Source organism: Zootoca vivipara, chromosome 13 (genome assembly GCF_963506605.1).
Source record: "Zootoca vivipara chromosome 13, rZooViv1.1, whole genome shotgun sequence".
Lineage (NCBI taxonomy): Eukaryota > Metazoa > Chordata > Lepidosauria > Squamata > Lacertidae > Zootoca > Zootoca vivipara.
Genome location: NC_083288.1, coordinates 22,379,993 through 22,400,878, shown reverse-complemented (window position 1 = coordinate 22,400,878; position 20,886 = coordinate 22,379,993). Strand labels below are relative to the sequence as shown.

General features: G+C 48.0%; 1 protein-coding gene across 1 annotated transcript; it reads left to right on the top strand.

Annotated features, from left to right (window-relative positions):
• Positions 1-4,172: 4,172 nt before the first annotated feature.
• Positions 4,173-20,613, top strand: NAGLU (N-acetyl-alpha-glucosaminidase). Its single transcript, XM_035137038.2, has 6 exons — positions 4,173-4,688; positions 9,698-9,845; positions 9,971-10,117; positions 12,310-12,395; positions 14,105-14,361; positions 15,923-20,613. Exons 1-6 carry the CDS (start codon positions 4,273-4,275, stop codon positions 17,137-17,139), a joined length of 2,271 nt encoding a protein of 756 aa, XP_034992929.2. The 5' UTR covers positions 4,173-4,272; the 3' UTR covers positions 17,140-20,613.
• Positions 20,614-20,886: the final 273 nt, after the last annotated feature.

The following is a 20,886-nucleotide window of genomic DNA, read 5'->3' as shown; positions in this document are numbered from 1 at the left end:
AATTCCATGCATGAACAGAAGGGTATATAGGGGGACTTCACCATTTCCCGGGGTCCTTCCTTTTTTCCAGAGGCAGGGACCCTACAGCTGTAGTTTTCTGCATTTTTTTCAATAAAGGGATCTGTTTGTTTTCACTGACAGCAACGCGTGGTCTCTGTCATTTTCCCGGCGGAGGCGAACCAAGCGCAATCCCGGAGCTTCCAAGCCGCGCCTGTCCCTCTAACAGGGAAGCGCATTTTGGGGACAAATTTCCACGACACAATATTCCTCTAGTCACTTGGAGGAAGACTCCCTTTTAGAGCCTCTCTCAATAACAAACATTTGCACACCTCATGAAGTGAACATTTTCAAGTTTCAAAATATTTTCAAAGCATTGAGCAAGCATTTTCAAACTTACTACTCTTATTTTCCTTCATCCTGCCCCCTCTTTTTACTTTTGGAGAGGAAAAAATGGCCTTCTACAGCCTCTTTAAAACAAACCTTTACACACTACCTCCACTCTTTTAAATATTTGCCATTGTTTTTGGGTTGATCAAGCCCTTACATAAGATTATTTAAGCAAGCTTGCCTTATTATTATATTATTTTAAACTATGCATGCTTTAAAAAAGGCAGTCTGTGGGTGTCATGGCCAAATTTTACACAAACCCCTAATTTCCTAAACCTGGATTATATCTCTCATTTACTTTAAGGGGAACAATGAACTATAGCAGACACAAGGAACAGACGCACATACACTTCACAGACAACACAGACAACATGTAACATGCAAACATATATAATTTTATACCATAACATACTTTGTAGGATTCCTCACAAAACTTTTCTCATTCAGAGTTCACCAGGGTTAATTTTAAAGCGGAGATTCACTGTATGTTAAAGGAACCTCCTGGTAGCCATTTCCCCTCATCTGGGTGGTCCATAGTAAATCGGATCCAGTGTTTTTTTCTTACAAAGTTTTTGCAATTGGTTCCCTTCAAGCTTGTCCGCCCCGGGGATTTCGTGCCAATTTAAGAGAACGAATTGGAGTGGACTTTCATCCTCAAAGTCCTTACCGGAGCAAAGCCTCAGTTGTGCTTTGCCTCGGTTGGGAGTCTGGGAAAGGAATTCCTTAGAGTGGGTTGCACCCATTTTACTTAAGCCTTTTTATACTGCAGTTCGGGTCCCCGACCCTGTTCCTGGACACTCTTAACTTCCCGAGTCTATGACTCACCCCCACGTCCTAGTGGTGTTCCTGCCTGCCGTTCGCGTGCACTAACTACTAGGCGGCCTGGTGCAGCTAAAACCCTATTGGAACCCTCCCACTGGTCATCAATTGCCTGAGGGTTCCACAGCAACTTCCCTGCCTCTTACACACTAGACTCATATCCTACTGAACGCTTGCCTACGCAATGTCAGGTCGGAACTGAGGAATACAGAAATACAGAGTAGTAGGAAAGGAACGGGCGCACTTGCAATCTCTGGTCATGGGTCATACCTAACAAAGGTCGCCATGGCAGGGGGGCGTCTTCACCCGAAGATTAAGAGCAGAGGAATAGGAAACAGAGCTGGGATAGCCAGATTCCCAGATTGGTAGAAAAGCGACAGTTTGCTCAGACTTCTGCTCAGTTTGGCAGAAGGGAGCTGGGACAGTCTTTCTGAGCTCTGCGTTTAACGTAAAGACTGTTGCCCTGGACCTCAGTTCTACCTTGTAACTGTGCCTGGCAGCCTTGCTGCAACTAAGGTCCAAAGAGGAGAGTAGAAAAGGATAGTCCAAGTGGAGAAATAGATTTTTAGTTGCTGTGGTTCTTAGCTCACCCAAGGTGTCCCCTTTTAATACTCACGACCGATCCTTTCAGTCGAATCCCGTTGTCTCCAGCTTCCAACTGGTTCCTGAAAAAAAAACAGCCTTGTCCCTTTAAACGTTGCTTCGTCCTGGGGGTCCCGCTTGGACTCTCAATTACTACCAAGTGCCTCGGGTCCTGAGGTTGGTTTACCCCCCTGCAAAAGAGGCAAGGGCGCGCTGGGCTCCCCTTCCTCAGTGAACCCGGAGCTCAAGGCAAAACTGGGTCCCCGAAGTGGTCGCCAAATTGTTGTAAAATTTAAGCTGGTTCCTATGAACCCAGAGAAATGGATCTTGACCCAGGGAGAGCTCAAGGATCCAGGCAAGCAGACGAATTTAAGCGTCTCCTGCCCACCAAATAACAGAGACCAAACCAGGACTTACGAAGCAAGGCACTTTTATTTTTGCTGTTGCAACAGGGTCCTTCCTCTCACACAGGAGAACAAGGAAGGAACCCCAAACAAAGATGTCTTGCCCTTAAAAAGAAATTTGAAATTGGTTTCAGCCCACCCCCCCAGAAGCATCATCCATATGTCACAGAAGGGGTGTAGCCCAAGACCCCCCTCCCTAGATTCATCATAGGTACATCATGAAAGGGGAGGTCTGGTGGCAGTAATCTGAGCAGTCTGGACCCTGCCCCCTGCCCCCCAAAACCTAATCAACAAAATTGAGAGATATTTACATTTCCCTGTTTCCCAGCCAAGTTAATCACACCCTTTTGTCTGGCAGTCAGGTATCAGGATGCCAGGGATTATCACTTTAATTCCTGAGACAATGAGAAGGTTCCCCCCACCCCACTTCTTCCTTGCAGAGGAACACCTGGTCAGAGAGAGAGTCAAAATGGTGTCAGAAAGGCCTGTCTTCCTGTGCTGCTTCAGACATGTGCCTGTACATTCATGTACATGTTTTATGAACAATTATTATATATATATAGATATGACCTCAAAATTCTTATAACAATACATACATTGCATAAGTGAATACAGAAAGTATTATATCCAAAGTAAGGCTTGATTCTGACACCTGTGTAGATAGCACACATTTGCTTATTTTGTATTGTTCTGTCACTTAGAATATATAGAAATTTGACCTTTGCTGTGACCTGAACATGCATTTACATAGTCTATGTGATGGTGACTGAAACCACTTATTACTACAGCACTTCTTGGGGTGCATACAGTCGTCATAGCAAGTTCCCAGGCCTAAATTCCTTTTCAAATCCGGTACTGTATCTTGGCCAGCCCTATCATTAGACAGGTGGGGAAGGTCTGTACCTCAGTGGCATGCTTTGCATGCAGACAGACCCTGGTTCAATCCCCAGCAGAGGAAGACTCCTGCCAGTAATCCTGGAAGGCTGCTGCTAGTCAGTGTAAACCAGACTTCACCAATCGGGTGCCCTGCAGATGTTAAGGCTACGGCTCCAACAATCCCTGTCTGGCTAGATAGATCAATAGTCTGACTTTTGGGCAGTTTCCCATCTTCCTAAGATAGGCCCCTACCCCTAAACATCCTGAAATCTAAATTTCTACAATAGGGTAGGCATGAAGGAAGGGAAATCAAAAAGCCATACCAGATCTGACTGGTGCAAAGTCTGAGTTCATGCCCAGATCCCTATAGGGAAGGTGTGGGGAGAGTTATGCTGCAGAATTCCACATTGCTCATGCTGATTCCGTTTTTCAGAGGGATGGGGAACTTCTCTCTCTGGTTCTTTCCACTTCCTCTGTGATCAGCATCCAGCGACTGCATTCCACGAGCATTCCATCATATGTTCTCTGATGGAAAATTGCCGTGAGCAAATAACTGGGGAAGCCCAAAATGAGGAACACAATGTGGGGAGCAGTAAAAAAAAGGGGGGAGCAACTCTTACCACTTGCAAAGTACATTTGCTATCTAAATCTCTAGTCACTAATCACAGAATTGTACAGCTGGAAGGAACCACAAGGGTCATCATCTAGTCCAACCCCCTGCAATGTAGGAATATTTTGCCCAATGTGGGGCTTGAACACACAGCCTTGAGATTAAGAGTCTCATGCTCTACTGACTGACAGTATCAGTTTTTACTAAAGTTGCTAGTCATTTTTTCTAACCCAGGAATTGTATGTGAGAGAGAGCAATTACTCCAGTGGTGAGAGAAACGTAGTATGCAAATATTCAGAGGCACCTCCTCCTTTATTCCTCGCGTTCAGAACTGGAGTTCACGTCCTGCCCTCTCACATAAAAGGAGGCCGAGAGCTGCCCTTTCCACAGAGAGTTGAAGAACTCTGTGTAGTTCGAATGTCGGCACTTTCGTTTACACAGGTCTGCCTACGGCAGGGGCGTGGCGTGGGCTCCCGATTGGCTCATAAGAAGGACGTCCAGCAGCTGCTCGGCCGGCGATTGGCTAAAGCGCGCGGGAGAGGACGGTTCTTTGGAACGTTGGCTCCGTTTTCGCTTCCCAGCGGGGGCCTTGCGATGGCGCTACCCCGGTTGTTGTTTCTTTGGGCGACGGTGGCGGCAGTTGCTGCTGCATCCCGGCCCCCGTGGGACTCGATTGCCCGTTTGCAGCCGCGGACGGACGATGCACGGCAAGCAGTGGCGGTGCGGGAGCTGCTGGAGCGGCTGCTGGGCCCGAGGGCTGCCTCCGCCTTCTCGGTGTCGGTCAACCGGTCTTTGGCCGGGCCCGGCGGGCTTGACACCTACCGGCTGAGCTCGAGGGCGCCGGGCGTTGTAAACGTAGCTGGATCCAGCGGCGTGGCCGCCGCCTCGGGAATCTACCAGTACCTAAAGGACTACTGCGGTTGCCATGTCTCCTGGTCTGGGAAGCAGCTCCGACTGCCGGATAGTCTGCCGCCGGTACCCACTGAGATAATCGTCACCAGCCCCAACAGGTGATTCGATGGCGAAGGAGGAGAGCAAAGGATTTTGTGTTCCCTGTTTGCACGTGGGAAGTGTTGTTGTTTTTTTAAGTCTTTGAGCATGTCCAGAAAACAGAGCTCTGTTCCAATTAAATTTGCCTCTGGTCTTATCGGACTTGAAACTTTGAGCCTTTGAACAGCTTCAGGTAAAAATGAAATCCAACAGGTGCAGCTTTCCTTGATGCAGTGACCGGGAAAGATGTACTTGTTGAATTTCTGACTGTTAAGTAGTTGTTTAAGGCACAGAGTGTCTTGTCATCCACAACATGGCAATCCTAGTTCCAGCTTTGATTGAAGTGAGGGAGGGGAGAGAAGTACCTCTGAGCATGCACAGAGTGACTTCTCCCTCCGCTTGTATATATTTGCTACATAAATATTAGTATGCTTTCCAAGGTCAACTTCACGGGGACATTGGAGTTTCAGGTTCTGCTTTTTCAAACAAACTGTATGTGCTGGGGGGATTTTCTTTAAAGAAATAGAAATATGGGATAGCTGCCTTGTACTTCACCAGACCGTTGGTCCTTCTAGCTCAGCGCTGTCTACATAGATTGGCTGCAGCTTTCCAGGCTTTCAGATGAGACATTCCTAGGCCTACCTGGGGATGCAGAGAGGTTGGTACCTGTGAGCATTTGCATGCAAAGCAGATGCTCTACCACTGAGCTGCAACTTCATTTTGTACACCTTGCCCCATCTGCTAAACCTCTTTTTCAAGGCAGTGTTTACAGGTGGCAAATACTGCAACGTAGATATAAAACTGATCTATTAGAAAACCTACATTTTTAAAAAAGGGGGGGGGAGGAACACACAACCCTTTTTTTATTTATATTCCCGGCTGTTCCCATTATGAAAGAGAACCTTGCCTGCCCACTTGCAGAAAATACTTGGGATGTGCTAATTAAACATTTTAGAAAGAAAAGCATTTGGCCCAGTTCTCCTTGGGGCCATACCCAGGCTGTGTGTGTTTGAATTGGTTTGCTCGGACATTAAAAAGAAAAGAAGTCCTTCCCCAGGAAAGTGCTCTCTTCCTTCTAATCCTAGCTCAATTTCCATAATTTTCCTCCCTAGTCTCCATCCACAACAGGGGCGGGGGAGACTAAATATGTGTACAGTAGTTACATTTGCTTATGCTCCTTCTTTCATTTTCTTCCCTGTCTTGTCTTCCCATTGCATGCGCTCGCCTAAATTTTAATAATACTTAGCAATTATAAAGCACTAATGACAAAAGTGCTTCACAGACATGATCTTAGTAATTACGACAAACCAGTAAGGTAGGTCAGGATTAGCGTCCCCTTAGAGCAGGTGTGGGGAGCTCTGGTCTCCCAAATGTTGTTGAACTACGACTCTCATCATCCTTTGGCCATGCTTGCTAAGGGCTGCTGTAGTTCATCTGAAAGGCCACAGGTTCTCCATACCTACCTTCGGGGGAAATGCTGGAGCTATGAAAGAGTGGCTTGACTAAGTTTCTTATTGGGTTTCTGGAGTAAGTGAGTTTTTTAATTTAAAAAAAAACCTGATGACTTTCTGCTCACTTTTCTCAGCCACCACCCTACACTAGGTCTGAGTTCACACAACACCCCTCACGTGTTGAAAACACACGTCAGGGAGTCATAGCATGGTACCACCTGGTTCTGCCCGAGTGATGTACACACTGGTTAACTGTGTGAAGGGGTTGTTGCCAGTGCATGTGTTGTGTTTGTGGGGCGGGGGGTAGCCATCACAACTGCACAGATCCCTCGTGTGTATCATTGACTTAAAATCTGCAGTTCTCTGTGTGTTGCTAAACTACAGCTCCCATCATCCCTCACCCAATGACCATGCTGGCTAAGGCTGTTGGGAGTTGGGTGTGCAACATCTGGATTTATTAGGTTGTAAATCAGGCACCCCCAAACTGCGGCCTTCCAGATGTTTTGGCCTACAACTCCCATGATCCCTAGCTAACAGGACCAGTGGTCAGGGATGATGGGAACTGTAGTCCAAAACATCTGGAGGGCCGAAGTTTGGGGATGCCTGCTCTTGCTTAATGTTGCTGTCTCCAGCGCAATGCACACTGATGTCTCTAAACATTAAAGAGGAAAGAACAGTCATAAGTCACACTCATACCACGAGTTTTCAAAGAGAAAATAACAATCATCTTTCTGGTTTCTAATGGAGTGGCTATTAAAACATAACTACAGGGAACATGGAATACTGCCTTTTACTGAGTCAGACCATTGGGCCATGTAGGTCAGTGTTGTCTGCCCTAGCTGGCAGAGTTTCAGACAAGGAACATTCTCGGCCCTCTCCGAAGATGCTGGGGATTGAGCCTGGGGACATTCTACATGCAGAGCTACAGCTCTTCTACATTCTCATGAACTGCTCAGAAATTTTAAAACAAAAAATAAAATAAAATTCCTTCCAGTAGCACCTTAGAGACCAACTAAGTTTGCCATAGGTATGAGCTTTCGTGAGCATGCACACTTCTTCAGATACACTGAAACAGAAGTCACCAGACCCTTATGTATAGTCAGAGGGTGGGGAGGGGTATTACTCAGAAGGGTGGTGGGAATGGGTGATTGACTGATAGGAGTGGTAAACCTGTTGATGACTGTTAACAAGCAATTGCAATTGGTGAGATGGCTAAAGAAAGCTTTATCATGTATAATGAGATAAGAATCCAATGGTGACTTCTGTTTCAGTATATTCTGGTGACTTCTGTTTCAGTGTATCTGAAGAAGTGTGCATGCACACGAAAGCTCATACCTATGACAAACTTAGTTGGTCTCTAAGGTGCTACTGGAAGGAATTTATTTTATTTTATTGTTTCGACTTCGTCAGACCAACGCGGCTACCTACCTGTATCAGAAATTTTACAATGCCTTGACCATACCTAATCCAGAGACGACCTTGGGGGGGGGGGGTTGCACCCTAAGTCTGGGACATGTTTTGTAAAGAAGGCAGCAGCATCACTTCTGTTTGTAGCGCGTTAGCTTACTCTTAGCTGTGGATGTTTATAGTGTTTCTAAATTAGCAAATCTAAAATTAGAGAGGAGAGGAACCGTCCCGTCCCCCCATTTGTAGGGCATCCTGTGTCCATTACCTTGCCTGCTTTGAATGGCAGTGGTAAGCAAATGGATTTGGGGTGGCGGCTGCTTTTGCCCTTCCCTTTCTACACCGTTCGATTGGGTCCAGCAGTTCCATCTGTGCAGTTGTGCTCCTTTGCGTGTTGGATGTCACGTCAGTCGGGGACCGTCGGTCCCGCTCTTTGGAAGATCAGCTCAATTAATCTTGACACTCTTTTGTGGGCGGAAGGGGGAGGAATGACCCGGGGCCTCGTTAGAGGAGCTGTCCCTTGGCTTGTAGGCGGACAAAGGTCCTGGCGAGGACAGAGAGAGGTTGGCAGGGTGAGGAGAGTCTTTGCGTGACTCGGTTGTTTGTACCACTTGAAAAGGAAACCCAATTGGCAGGATGGGGGAGAACTCTAGAATAGCTTCAACCTGGGGACTTGGCCCCTGAGCCAAGGAGCTAATCTCAAGCACTTGGACTGATCATAGCTGTGTTGTTTACATAACACACACCACACTGTGGACAACAACTGCGTAGTTAGCAGCACTCTTGCACTCCTGCTGCCACCCAGTTTCTCAACCCGCGCCGGACGAAAGTAAATTCGGAACAGAGTCCTTGCGCCGTGGTACCTTTGTGTTTTGCAGCAGTGGCGTGCTTGCAAGTGCAACTGACCTGTATAAGGACTTGTGGCACTAAGGGTAGACAAATGTGTCCATTTCAGCTTGCTTGCTCCTCCCAAAAAACTTGAGATCAGGCAGCTCACCCCCATTTCTGGATCGGTGTGCAATCCCCCCCTTTTAAATCTCTGCTTGGAAATTCCTTACACATTTCTGAGGTACCTTTCTCCTAACGTGTTTGCATATTTGTCTGCGATGTGCATGTTTATGCAAGCACTTTCCCTTCATGTAATGTAGTTCTATATGCAATTTTCGCTAATAGTGCATTACTTTTTTTTTGCACACTCTTTTTGGTTGGAAAACACAAAATGTGGGGAAGTGCAGGTTTCAAAGGGTTGCTGGTTCTCAGGAAGTGATAATTAGGAGCGTCAGCATTAAAACGCAATCTAATATTTATTAGTAATCTAATATTTATTAGTAGCACTATTCAGCTTCTGCCAATTTGCTTTCCCCGACTACTGGCAATCTTAAGATATTCCTCCCAGTTTCTGATATTTTATTTTAGCAAGTGCTGCCCAGTGAGACTTGCCTTGACTTTGAGTCCACTGTACCGCTTCCTTTGTTGATCCCTCCTTTGTGTGCAACTTGTGTGCATCTTGTTATTCCCTTGCCTTCTCCCTCACCCAGGGCCGTCTTAAGCATATCTGGCGCCGTGGTGCGAAGATCCCTCCGGCGGCTCCACCCCACCCCACTTCCCAGCACAGCTGTCTGGTGGGCGCAGTGTGCAGCGCAGCAGTGCGACGCCCCCCTGGCGCCCTGCGCCACCCAGCCTTGCCGTAGGACCGGCCCTGCCCTAACCCCAGAACAGGATTTTATGGCCCCAGTACATTATATGGCCCTCTGACTCATAAAAGAGGACACACATTTATTATATCTGTGTTGTGTTATATGCAAATAGGTGTCATTGTTTGAAGGTGGGGTGAAAGGCCCCAAAAAGTAAACCGGTGGCCACATATGTAATAAAATGTTTGCAGAATGCAAAGTGGCAATGCTTTCCCTATAATTATAGTTCCATACTAGAAAATACAGAACCTATTAAGTTCTGCCTGCTGCACAGCTGTTAAAGGTGAAATAACTGTGCTTTCCCCCAGTGCAGGCCCTAAAGCAAAGCCTGGGGTGCAACACTGCACCTACTTACCTGGGGGTAAGCCCCATTAAACATAAAGAGGCTTGCTTGTAGAAAAATGACTTCAAAGACGAACGAATGTGTAGATAATAAACAGCTTGCAAGTGCTTCAGAGTTCCGTTGTTCTTTCTTCCAAGGTTCCGCTTCTACCAAAATGTCTGCACCCAGAGCTACTCCTACGTGTGGTGGAACTGGGACCGCTGGGAACAGGAGATCGACTGGATGGCGCTCCACGGCATCAACATGGCGCTGGCATTCACCGGGCAGGAGGCCGTCTGGCAGCGGGTGGAGTATCTCGTTTAAACATGAACCGTGATAATATTTTAGAAGCACTTTTCAGAACGGAAGATTGCCTGCCAACGCAGCTGATGGCAACTGAAGTTCAACATCCCCCCTTCTCTTGTTTCCAGGTATATTTGTCCCTGGGCCTGAACCAGTCAGAAATTGACGAGTATTTCACTGGACCGGCATTTCTGGCTTGGAACCGGATGGGGAACTTGCACACCTGGGCAGGGCCACTGCCCCTCTCGTGGCAACTGAAGCAGCTCTACTTGCAGGTAACTGGGCCTGATTGTTGTGGCGGCAGCGGCGGCAGGCTTATGCTTATCGTGGAGGGTAAGGCTACTAGCCATGGTGAGCTGGGTCCTACCTCCACCATTTGTGGGAATCTCAGGCGGGCAGAGTACAATGGCACACGGGTCCTGCTCTTTCAGGGATCCTATAGGCATCTGGTTGGCCACTGTGAGAACAGGTTGCTGGACTACCAGGGAGTTGGACTACTACATGATCCTCAGGGTCCCTTCCAGCTTCATGATTCTGTTATAAGAAAAAGACTGCTCCTTTTCCCTTATGGGGTATTCCAGAGCCCGTATAGCAGGCTTCCTCAAACTTGGCCCTCCAGATGTTTTGAGACTACAATTCCCATCATCCCTGACCACTGGTCCTGCTAGCTAGGGATCATGGGAGTTGTAGGCCAAAAACATCTGGAGGGCCGAGTTTGAGGAAGCCTGCCTTTTAGAGCCCTTAAATGGGTTCCCTATCGGTAGGAGAAAATAACAGAGGCCAACCAGAGTACAGTATATTGAGAAGCAAAGCGGCTAGTAAGTCTGATCTTTATTAAAGGAACTGTTGCAACAGGGTCCCCACCCACCACATGCAGGAGGGAGGAGAATCCTGAACAATGGTGCGCAAGCCCTTATATAGACTTTTGAAATTGCCCATCCTGTAGCCCAAGATGACCCCCTACCCCAAAACATCATACATACATCACAGAAGGATACCTGATAATGGTCACTGATTGCATTACCTGGGCAGTCTGGCCATTCTTTTGTGATGGTAATGCTTTAGTTCCTGAATCCAGGTCACAGGCTCACCCTGTTCATACACAAATATGCCCTTAAGGCAGAATTTGCAAGCAAAAAGACAATGGGAAGGCCTTCCCCATTTGCCTCCTTTACTGCAGAGGAATATTTGAGGTCAATGGGAGAGTCAAAATGGCTTCAGGATTGCTCTCCCATACTATTTCAGACACATTGTTCATATATTTAGATATGTATGCGTTTATGAATATTTATTCTATATTTTATACCTTAAAATTATTATAAAAATTCTATGATTTTATGACTCCATGGACCTTTTCTTACTTTCCAGTAGGGTTTTCCTTATATTCTTACGTTCCATTTCCTTTTCTAGTTCTTACCTTTGGAGCTTGTTTTTCCCCCTTCATCTGTAGTTGTAGAAAGATCCACTGCTGTCTCAATCCAAGGTGGCAGAAGCATGATGTAATGTGCTAATAAAGAGCCAAACTTGACCCAAGGGCAGCCATGTTTGTTTAATCACCTATCTGCCCCATTCACTTATAAAGCAGGATATGTGGGGTCTAAAATCTATATATTATTTTGCCTGTGGGGCTATCAACCGTTTCAGAAGAGGAATTGGGGTCAGGAAGGTGGTTGAGTTTCGGAAAACTACAAGGGGAAAGGTTTAAACCAGGAATGAGGGACTACGGCCCACTAGATATTGTTGGACTGTAATTCTGATTAGCCCCAGCTAACATGGCAGTTGGTCAAGGATGATGGGAATTGTAGTCCAATAGCAATTGGAGAGCCACAGGTTCCCAATTCCTGGTTTGAAACACACACACACACACACACACACACACACACACACACAACCATTCTCTAGTGCCCTAGCTAATTTGTGGCACCACTTGGGTAAAAAGAAAACTCAGGTGACCAAATCATCAATCTTCTTGCTTTTTTTTTTTAAGCCGTCATCATTATTGTATATTTGTATAACACTTTTTAGCCCAAAGGCCAGTTGCCTTTTCATTAATACAATTCCAATATTTTTTAATTTTGATACACCTGATGATTTTTTTAAAAAGCCTTTATTTGTTTATACATGTTCATAGATATACAAAATTCATACCCATTGCAAAGTAACTTTTTATAATATACTAAGATGAAACAGCTACCTAGAAAAGAGCAAAGTCCGAAAGCAGAAAAGACGAGAAAAGGAGAGACCTAAAAAAAGAGAAGGTGAGAGGGAAGGGAAAGAAATGGGGGGGGGGGGAACAGCAAATCATCAATCTTTGGCACCACGCGTAGCGGAGCCAACATAATCGACAGAGGCCTACCTAAAATGTGGGCATTATTCTGGGACTAGTGGGTGGGAATATCGGGGCACAGTATGGACCCTTCCCCAGGCCTCGTTACACTGCTCCATCCTGCCCTCTTTGCCTTCCCAGTACAGGATCCTGGAGAGAATGCGGAGCCTGGGGATGCTGACAGTGCTGCCTGCCTTCTCAGGATATGTCCCTCGCGGCATCTTAAGGTAAAGGTTGGTCATGCTTCACAAGCAGGAATGGAATGCAGGCAGCAAAGGGACATAGGAAACCACATTATACAGTGGTGCCTCGCTAGACGAATTTAATTCGCCCCGCGAGTCGCTTCGTATAGCAAAAAATTCGTTTTGCATAGTGGCTCCCATAGGAATGCATTGAAGTACGGTTTCCCATAGGGTGCCTCGCAAGATGGGGGGGGGAATTCGTCTTGCGAGGCACCCTATGGGACGAAAAAAATTCGTCTTGCGAAGCGCGCCATAGGAAACTTTGTCTTGCGACTCTCTCGCTTTAATTTTGCGAGTTTTTTGTCTTGTGAGGCATTTGTCTAACAAGGTACCACTGTACCAAATCAAGCCATCATCTAGCTCAGGCACCCCCAAACTTCAGCCCTCCAAATGTTTTAGACTACAATTCCCATCTTCCCCGACCACTGGTCCTGTTAGCTAGGGATCATGGGAGTTGTAGGCCAAAACATCTGGAGGGCCGCAGTTTGGGGATGCCTTTCTAGCTGCAGGGACACAGGGCACATTAGGCCCTCCAGGCCTCTTAATTTGACCCACCAGGATGTTTCTCCTTGGCCTTTCCCACCCGACATTCAGAATCCAAAGTATGGCCTCTTTCCATGGGAAGTGGAAGAGGCTGTAGCCCAGAGACTTTTGAGAGGCCTCTGAGCCTGTGCCAAGTGTGTATTGCTCCTCACTTCTGCAGCCAGTTCTCTCACACTTGTGATCAGAACACATGGAGGGTATGGCTGATTGCAAAATCATTACGAAAGAGATGGAGGAGGGTTTGCAGTTGGTGGGGTGGGTAGAGGGCAGAAGGTTGGGACACAGGAAGCTGCTTTACACCGATTCAGGCCGTTGATCCACCTAGCTCGGCATTTCCTACTCTGATCAGCAGCAGCTCTCCACGGTTTCAGACATGGGACATTTCCAGCATTGCAGCGGAACCTCAGTTTTCGAACTTAATCCGTTCCGGAAGACCGTTTGGCTTCCGAAAAGTTTGAAAACCTAAGATCAATGGGCTAGTAGCAAAGTCAATTTGGGGGGGGGGGGTGAAAAACGCGGTTCAGAAGCCGTTCTAAAATTGTTCTAAAATGGAAGCATTCACTTCTGGGTTGTCGGCATTTGGGTTCTGAATAGTTCAGCTTCCAAAGAGTTCGACAACCAAGGTTCCACTGTATCGGGAGATGCTGGGAACTTCTACATGCAAAGCAGAAACTCTGCCATTCAGCTACAGCCCTTCAGCTACAGCAGTGATTTTGGCACAGCCCTGAAGGATTTTTTGGGGGGGGGGGCGTTTCTTCCCTTCCCTTCCCATCTTTTTTAATGTGTGATGCTTGACTGTGTTAGATGTTTTAATTTGCTGGAAGCCACCCAGGGGGCTGGGGCCACCCTGGCAGATGGGCGGCATATGATTTTATCCTTATCATCATCATTTATTCCCCCTTCAAAGCAGAGAGAGCTATTGCATTCCCCTTTGGATGTCAGTGGACTCCAACTCGCAGCAAGCATGCTCACTGATCAGGGATGATGGGAGTTGTAGTCCAGCTGTGTCAGAAAGGCGCCCGATGTTGTCTACCCCTGCTCTGAGCTCTCTGGCGGAAACTGTTTAGCTGTACAGCGTTTAGCGCACAATCCAATGTGAAACAGTGGTCGGTGCCACAATTCCTTCCTGGATTTCTTTCCCGTGCTTTAAGGGTTTTCCCCCGGGCCAACGCCACACGAATGGGGAGCTGGAGTCACTTTGATTGCACCTACTCCTGCTCCTACCTCCTGTCGCCCGAAGACCCCATGTTCCAGGTCATCGGGACCCTCTTCCTGAAAGAACTGACCAGGGAGTTTGGTACGGATCACGTGTATAGCGCCGACACCTTCAACGAGATGCGTCCACTCTCATCGGATCCCGCCTACCTGTCCCAGGTCAGCGCAGCTGTCTTCCGCTCCATGACGGGAGGTAGGATGTGACAGGTTCTCTTGGTTCCCCTCCGTACATACACAAGTTTCTCCTCTAGGCGCCTCGTTTTTTTATGACATTTATATACTATGCTTATCTTCCATGGCGCTCAGGGTGGGTGGTGTACAGGGTTCTCCTCCCCCCCCCCCTTTTCATCCTCACGCCAACCCTGTGAGGTAGGTCAGGCTAAAGGTGCCTGGCCTAAAGTCACCCAGAGAGCTTCTTGGCTGAGTGGAGATTCCAACCCTGGTCTCCCAGGTCATAGCCCAACACTCTTAACCGTGACGCCACACCGGCTCTCACTTTAGCCCACATTTGGGTATCTGTGGCGCTGTAGTCTAAACCACTGAGCCTCTTGGGCTTGCTGGTCAGGAGGTCAGCAGTTTGAATCCCTTCAATGGGGTGAGCTTGCCGATCAGAAGGTTGGCGGTTCAATCCCTGCGACGGGGTGAGTTCTTGTTGCTCTGTCCCAGCTCCTGCCAACCTAGCAGTTTGAAAGCACACCAGTGCAAGTAGATAAATAGGCACCGCTGCGGTGGGAAGGTAAACAGCTTTTCCGTGCGCTCAGGTTTCTGTCACGGTGTTCCATTGCACCAGAAGCAGTTTAGTCATGCTGGCCACATGACCCAGAAAGCTGCCTGTGGACAAACGCTGGCTCCCTCGGCCTGAAAGCGAGATGAGCGCCACAACCCCATAGTTGCCTTTAACTGGACTTAACTGTCCAGGGGTCCTTTACTTTTACCTTTACCTAGTAGGCTGAAGGAGCCGTTCTGTCTTGCAGAGAATTTCACATTGTGGCTAAGCCCCCCACCCTTTTTAAAAAAGATTTTGCTAGGCACTCACTACACATTTTCTAAGCCTCAAGTATTGGGCTTCAAATTCAAAAATCTATTATTATTTTTAACATGCTATTTTTCAAAACTTGGGAACTGCATCATTCCAAACCCCATGTTTGTGCCATCCACTGTTGATATCATCCTGATCATACCATGGCTAGCTTATCTCCCATTTTTTATGCTTAGGAACAAGATGTTGGCTGCATTTATTTGTTTTCTTTATAACCACATTCGTATATCATCCTTCTTTCAAGTTGCTCAGAGCAGCATGCCTAGCATTTTCCTGTCACTATGCTGTATATCCTTCCAACAACCCTCTGCGGTAGTCTAGGCCGAGAGAAGGTGACTTGCCATTGGCCACCAAATTTCATGGCTTGAGCCCTGGTCTTCTCAGCCAAGCCCTTCTACAGCAGCATTGTAGCCTCTCAGTTTATGTTTATGGGATGTACTAGATAAGGCATAGCTTTCCACTGCATCTCCTAGACATTGTTGTTCTGCGAGTATTTGATCTCCTGCAGAGAATTTGGCACCAAAGAGCTAGCCATATTTTGCATGCATTTTGCAGCAGGAAGCCAGGATGGTAACCTATATAATTTTAATTGAAGTCAATGTCCTCAATGAATGAATGAAAGGAGTCCAGGGTGGAAGTACATTAGAGGTTCCACAAGCAGAAGCAACTGTCAGCACCTCTGCCTTGCGCTAATTGGCAATGTCTTTCTCCGCAGCTGACCCCCGTGCCGTATGGCTGATGCAAGGCTGGCTTTTCCAACACCAGCCCGACTTCTGGCAGCCGGCCCAAGTCCGCGCCCTCCTCCAGGGCGTGCCCCTTGGCAGGATGGTGGTGCTGGACCTCTTTGCTGAATCCAAGGCCGTCTACCCCTGGACAGAGTCCTTCTATGGGCAGCCGTTTATCTGGTGCATGCTGCACAACTTTGGCGGCAACCACGGCCTTTTCGGCACGGCGGAGAGCGTCAACCGGGGCCCCTTTGCTGCCCGGGGCTTCCCCAACTCCACCATGGTGGGCATCGGCTTGACCCCCGAAGGCATCGAGCAGAACGATGTGATGTACGAGCTCATGACCGACCTGGGCTGGCGCAAGGAGCCCCTGGACCTCCGGCGGTGGGTGTCCGATTACGCCACGCAACGCTACGGGGCCAGCAACGCCCAGGCCACCGCGGCCTGGCAGCTGCTTCTCCAGAGTGCCTACAATTGCTCGGGGCCGTACACCAACCACAACCGCAGCCCGCTGGTGCACCGCCCTTCCTTCCGGATGACCACGGAGCTCTGGTACAACGAGAGCGACGTCTACGAGGCCTGGCGGCTGCTGCAAAGCTCTGTCGACGTGCTCGGTGCCAGCAGCACCTTCTGTTATGACCTGATTGACGTGACGCGCCAGGCCATGCAGCAGCTGGTGAGCCGCTACTACTTGGAAATCAAGCAGGCTTTCCAGAGCCACATGCTCTCCCGTCTGCTGACAGCGGGCGGCATTCTGGTCTACGACCTCCTCCCGGAGCTGGACGGCCTCCTGTCGAGTGACAGGCGGTTTCTGCTCGGGCGGTGGCTGGAAGCCGCCCGCTTGTCGGCTACCAGCGACCAGGAGGCGGGCCTCTACGACCTGAATGCACGCAACCAGCTGACGCTCTGGGGGCCCAACGGCAACATCTTGGACTACGCCAACAAGCAGTTCGGAGGGCTGGTGCTGGACTATTATGGGGTGCGCTGGAGCCTGTTTGTGTCCACCCTGGTGGAGTGCCTCAACACCGGGACCCCTTTCCACCAGAGCCACTTCAACCAAGCCGTCTTCCAAGTGGAGAGGGGCTTTATCTACAACGGGAAGCGGTACCCGGCCAAGGCCACGGGCAACACGCTGGACATAGCCAGGAAGATATTTCTCAAGTATTACCCTTCCGCAGTGCAGCACAACCGCTCGAGGGCTGTGTGAGAAGAGACTCGCTATTGGCAGGCCCCTTCTCTGCTTGCTGTCAGTCCCAACCACTGCACTCGTCCCTTGTTGGGTGTTCTGTTCCAGATCTGACTACTGAACAGCTTCTTCTTAAATGCACATTTTCCCATTGTTCGAGTGGCACAGGAGCTGGTGGTGGTGGGAATGGGAATGACTTCTGGTCAGAAAGAGAGGTGACAGAGTTTATAAAGCCTGCCTGGGTGCAGAGGCTAGTCATGGTTGAGGGATCATTGTCAGGGACTCAGCACACGGTTCTCAGGGGGGGGGGGTGCACCTCTTGTTTTTCACATGTTCCAGAGCTGGCTCAAATTGAGCTCTAAAGGTTAGCACTGTGGTGGAGATGGATTCTACTGCCTTAATTTGGGCACGGAAGCGCACAGTCACGAGGCTTTGCAACGCAGCTCCTTGCCAAAAGACCACCCGCATAGCAGCCTTCTTCCCTCCACACAGGCAAGGGGTGGCTAACCTGTGGCTTGTAGGCCCCTCCCCCCCAGGGTTTTTTGTGTAGCCTCTGCAACTCCAACATTTATCATTTTTTAAAAAAAATCATTTGAAAATATGAGGTGCCATAAGATTGGGGGGGGGGGCTTTCCAAGGCTCCCCATTTAAAAAAACCACAAGAAACCTTTAAAATATATTCTTTTTTTTACTAACTGCTCTCGTAGGTATTCCAAAGTGAGAGAGGACAAAATGTTTTAAGGCCCCTCTGAAGTCCCCTGCCCCAATTTGTCTTATTATTCCCCCCAAAAAAAGATAATAATTAAGTACCTCGACTTACGAACGACTCGACAACCGAATTTTTCGACTTCGAATGGGGGTAATGGCCGCGCGCTTACGAATGTCTCGACATCCGGAAAAAACTGCGGCGGTTTTAGATAGGGATTTTTCGACTTACGAATTTTTAGATGGGGTTGCTTCGACTGACGAATTTTTCCATTTTCAATGCATTCCTATGGGAAATCGTGTTTCCAATGGCGCTTTTCTACTTACGAATTTTTCGAGTTACGAAGGTGCCTTCGGAATGGATTAAATTCGTAAGTCGAGGCACCACTGTACACACACACACACACACACATATACACTGATCACTCATATAGGTGCCCTGCTGCTGTGACTCTGTGATGCCAAAAAGCGCTTTGTGGCCCCATTAAAACTTCCCAATGAGTCCATTAAAAATAATAATCAACTATCCAAAACTGGTCACACCCACCTTGACAGGAGGACCCTGAAGTGGATAGCCACCACTGCTGGATCGTATTCAGTTGTGGTCTGTGTTTTCTCCTGCTCACCCCCAAGCAGAAGTGCTACAGAAGAGATTGCTCCAGCTGTCTTCCGCAAGCAAGCATTTGAAGCATTGAAGAGACCAGATGAAGTGACAGGGAACCTGTAGGCCTCCAGACATTGTTGGGACTCCCAACTCCCAGCACCCCTGACTATTCCTGAAGAGCCACAGATTCCTTGCAGTTGGGCTAGACTCGCTAGAGGATCCTTAGGGCTCTTCCCACCAAAAAAGCTAGGCTTTGGCTGCATTCAGACAGCATCTTTAGTCCATTTTTCCTGTTTACCAGGTAATTTCTGCGTTTCTAAGGGATAATCCTATAAGAGGCAAAAGACAGTTGTGGGAAAACGTTGTGGCCTAGTGGCAATTTAGTGCTCATTTCCATGTTAATTGTTTCCAGGAAATTTCTGGCTTGGAGCCCCATTAACCAGGAAACTTGTGGGAGTGTGTTGTGTTGCAATTTCAGGTGAAGGAATTTGGGGCGGCATCCTTAGCATACAGGTCTTTCCTGTTGTTTGACATTTAGCTTGGCACGGCAGCACTATCTATCGATCAAAGAGCCACAGCAGCTGGTATTAGGAACATCAGAAATCCCTAGTAAACAGAAGCCCTAGTAAAATTAATGCAATAAACCCCACCTCACAATGCAGCCAGATTCTCACCCTCCCCATGGGGTTAAATACTGAAAACGCGACGGCGCTACACTGGTTGCGGTTTGGTTTAGCCTATTGAATTTATTAGGTGCCTTTTTCTACATATAAAAATGGCACAAGGCACCCTTGACAACAAATCCATTGCTCATTGGGGTTCATTTAACAGAAATGCTTGGGTAGGGAGGGAAAAGGTTGATTCATCCTTGGGAAAGGGAACAGGCCTCATCAGTAACATTGTCATTTTGGAATCATGGGGATGTGATGAGCATGAAGTGGGGTTGGGGGAATAGCCTTGCTTCTTCCTCAGAAACTTATGGGTGGCAATGAAAGAGGGAAGGTGAGCCCCTTCTGGTAAGTTATGTAGGAGGAAGGCCAAGCCGGCCAGGGCAGATTTCCCAAGGAGCATTCACCCCTTCGGGGTTCTTTACCTCCTGTGAAACTGTAGTGAAACTGTAGGGCCAACAACAAACATGTCTTTTCCTGCATTACGTTTATACCCCAACATGGAAGCCGAGGCTCCCACGTGGTCCTCCTTCCAGGTACCAACCAGACCCAGACCTGCTTAGCTTCAGCAAGGCGGTAGCCTCACGTGCCTTAAGACCAGTGCTACTTTTCTAGAAAAAGAGGTGCTGGAACTCACTCTGAACACCTCCCTTGTTCTCTTAGAATGGCAATGGTGCCCACCTGAGAGGTGCCACCTGAGTTCTGCCTGGAAAAAGCTCTGCTTCAGAGCATTCCCTTTTCCCTCGGGAGAGTTCTCTTCCTCCGCCTGTCTTAACTTTGTCCAGTGCCTTTACTGTCCCTGAGTGACTCAGGAGTAAGTTTACATGTGTATGTGTATATATATTTTGTTCACAAAGATGTCTGATCTCTGAATAATTATTTCTGGTTTAATACCTGTATAAAAACGTGCCCTCTCGTGCTAAATGAGGGGTCGGTGTACTTTATTACGCTTTATTAAAAAGACAACCTGAGTTCCGGATAATTCGTGCTGATTAGCTGTTTCGGGGTTTTGCAAATAAAACGTTTTAAGTGTGTTGTAAAGTGCATTATACAAATGTGACACTAGATGGCGATTGTGAGCTATGGCAAATTCAATATATATTTTTCAAAACAATTTTTTAAAAGCATCTTCATGACTTTTTTATATGTGTCTAGATTCCACCCAGGTGGCACTGTGGTTAAACCACTGAGCCTAGGGCTTGCTGATCAGAAGGTCGGTGGTTCAAATCCCTGTGACGGGGTGAGCTCCCGTTGCTTGGTCCCAGCTCCTGCCAACCTAGCAGTTCGAAAGCACGTCAAAAATGCAAGTAGATAAATAGGAACCGCTACAGCGGGAAGGTAAACGGTGTTTCTATGTGCTGCTCTGGTTTGCCAGAAGCGGCTTTGTTATGCTGGCCACATGACCTGGAAGCTATACGCCGGCTCCCTCGGCCAATAATGCGAGATGAGCGCGCAACCCCAGAGTCGGTCACGACTGGACCTAATGGTCAGGGGTCCCTTTACCTTTAGATTCCACCCAAGTTGCGCCCTTCACTGGCACTGTTCCACCCCATCAACCACTTAATTGCAACTGGGCTGTATTTAACAAAGTCAGTAGCTGCATTGATGCAAGGATCATTGCTTGTACCACAGATCTTTTCCCCTCCCCCATGTGTGGCCCCCTAAATCTAGGGGTTCCCACGATCCTCTGGAGCAGATTTCAGGAGCACATGGCGGAGACAGGGGAAATCATGTAGTGCTAGCAATAATCCTTGCACTGACGGGTCGGCTTAATTGAATGCTGCTTCTTGC

Excerpts from the sequence above, each read along its gene's own strand:
- NAGLU (XM_035137038.2), top strand. The coding sequence starts at position 4,273 with ATGGCGCTACCCCGGTTGTTGTTTCTTTGGGCGACGGTGGCGGCAGTT. Across the intron at positions 12,396-14,104 it reads GTCCCTCGCGGCATCTTAAG|GGTTTTCCCCCGGGCCAACG; the intron begins GTAAAGGTTGGT and ends CCGTGCTTTAAG. Across the intron at positions 14,362-15,922 it reads CTTCCGCTCCATGACGGGAG|CTGACCCCCGTGCCGTATGG; the intron begins GTAGGATGTGAC and ends CTTTCTCCGCAG.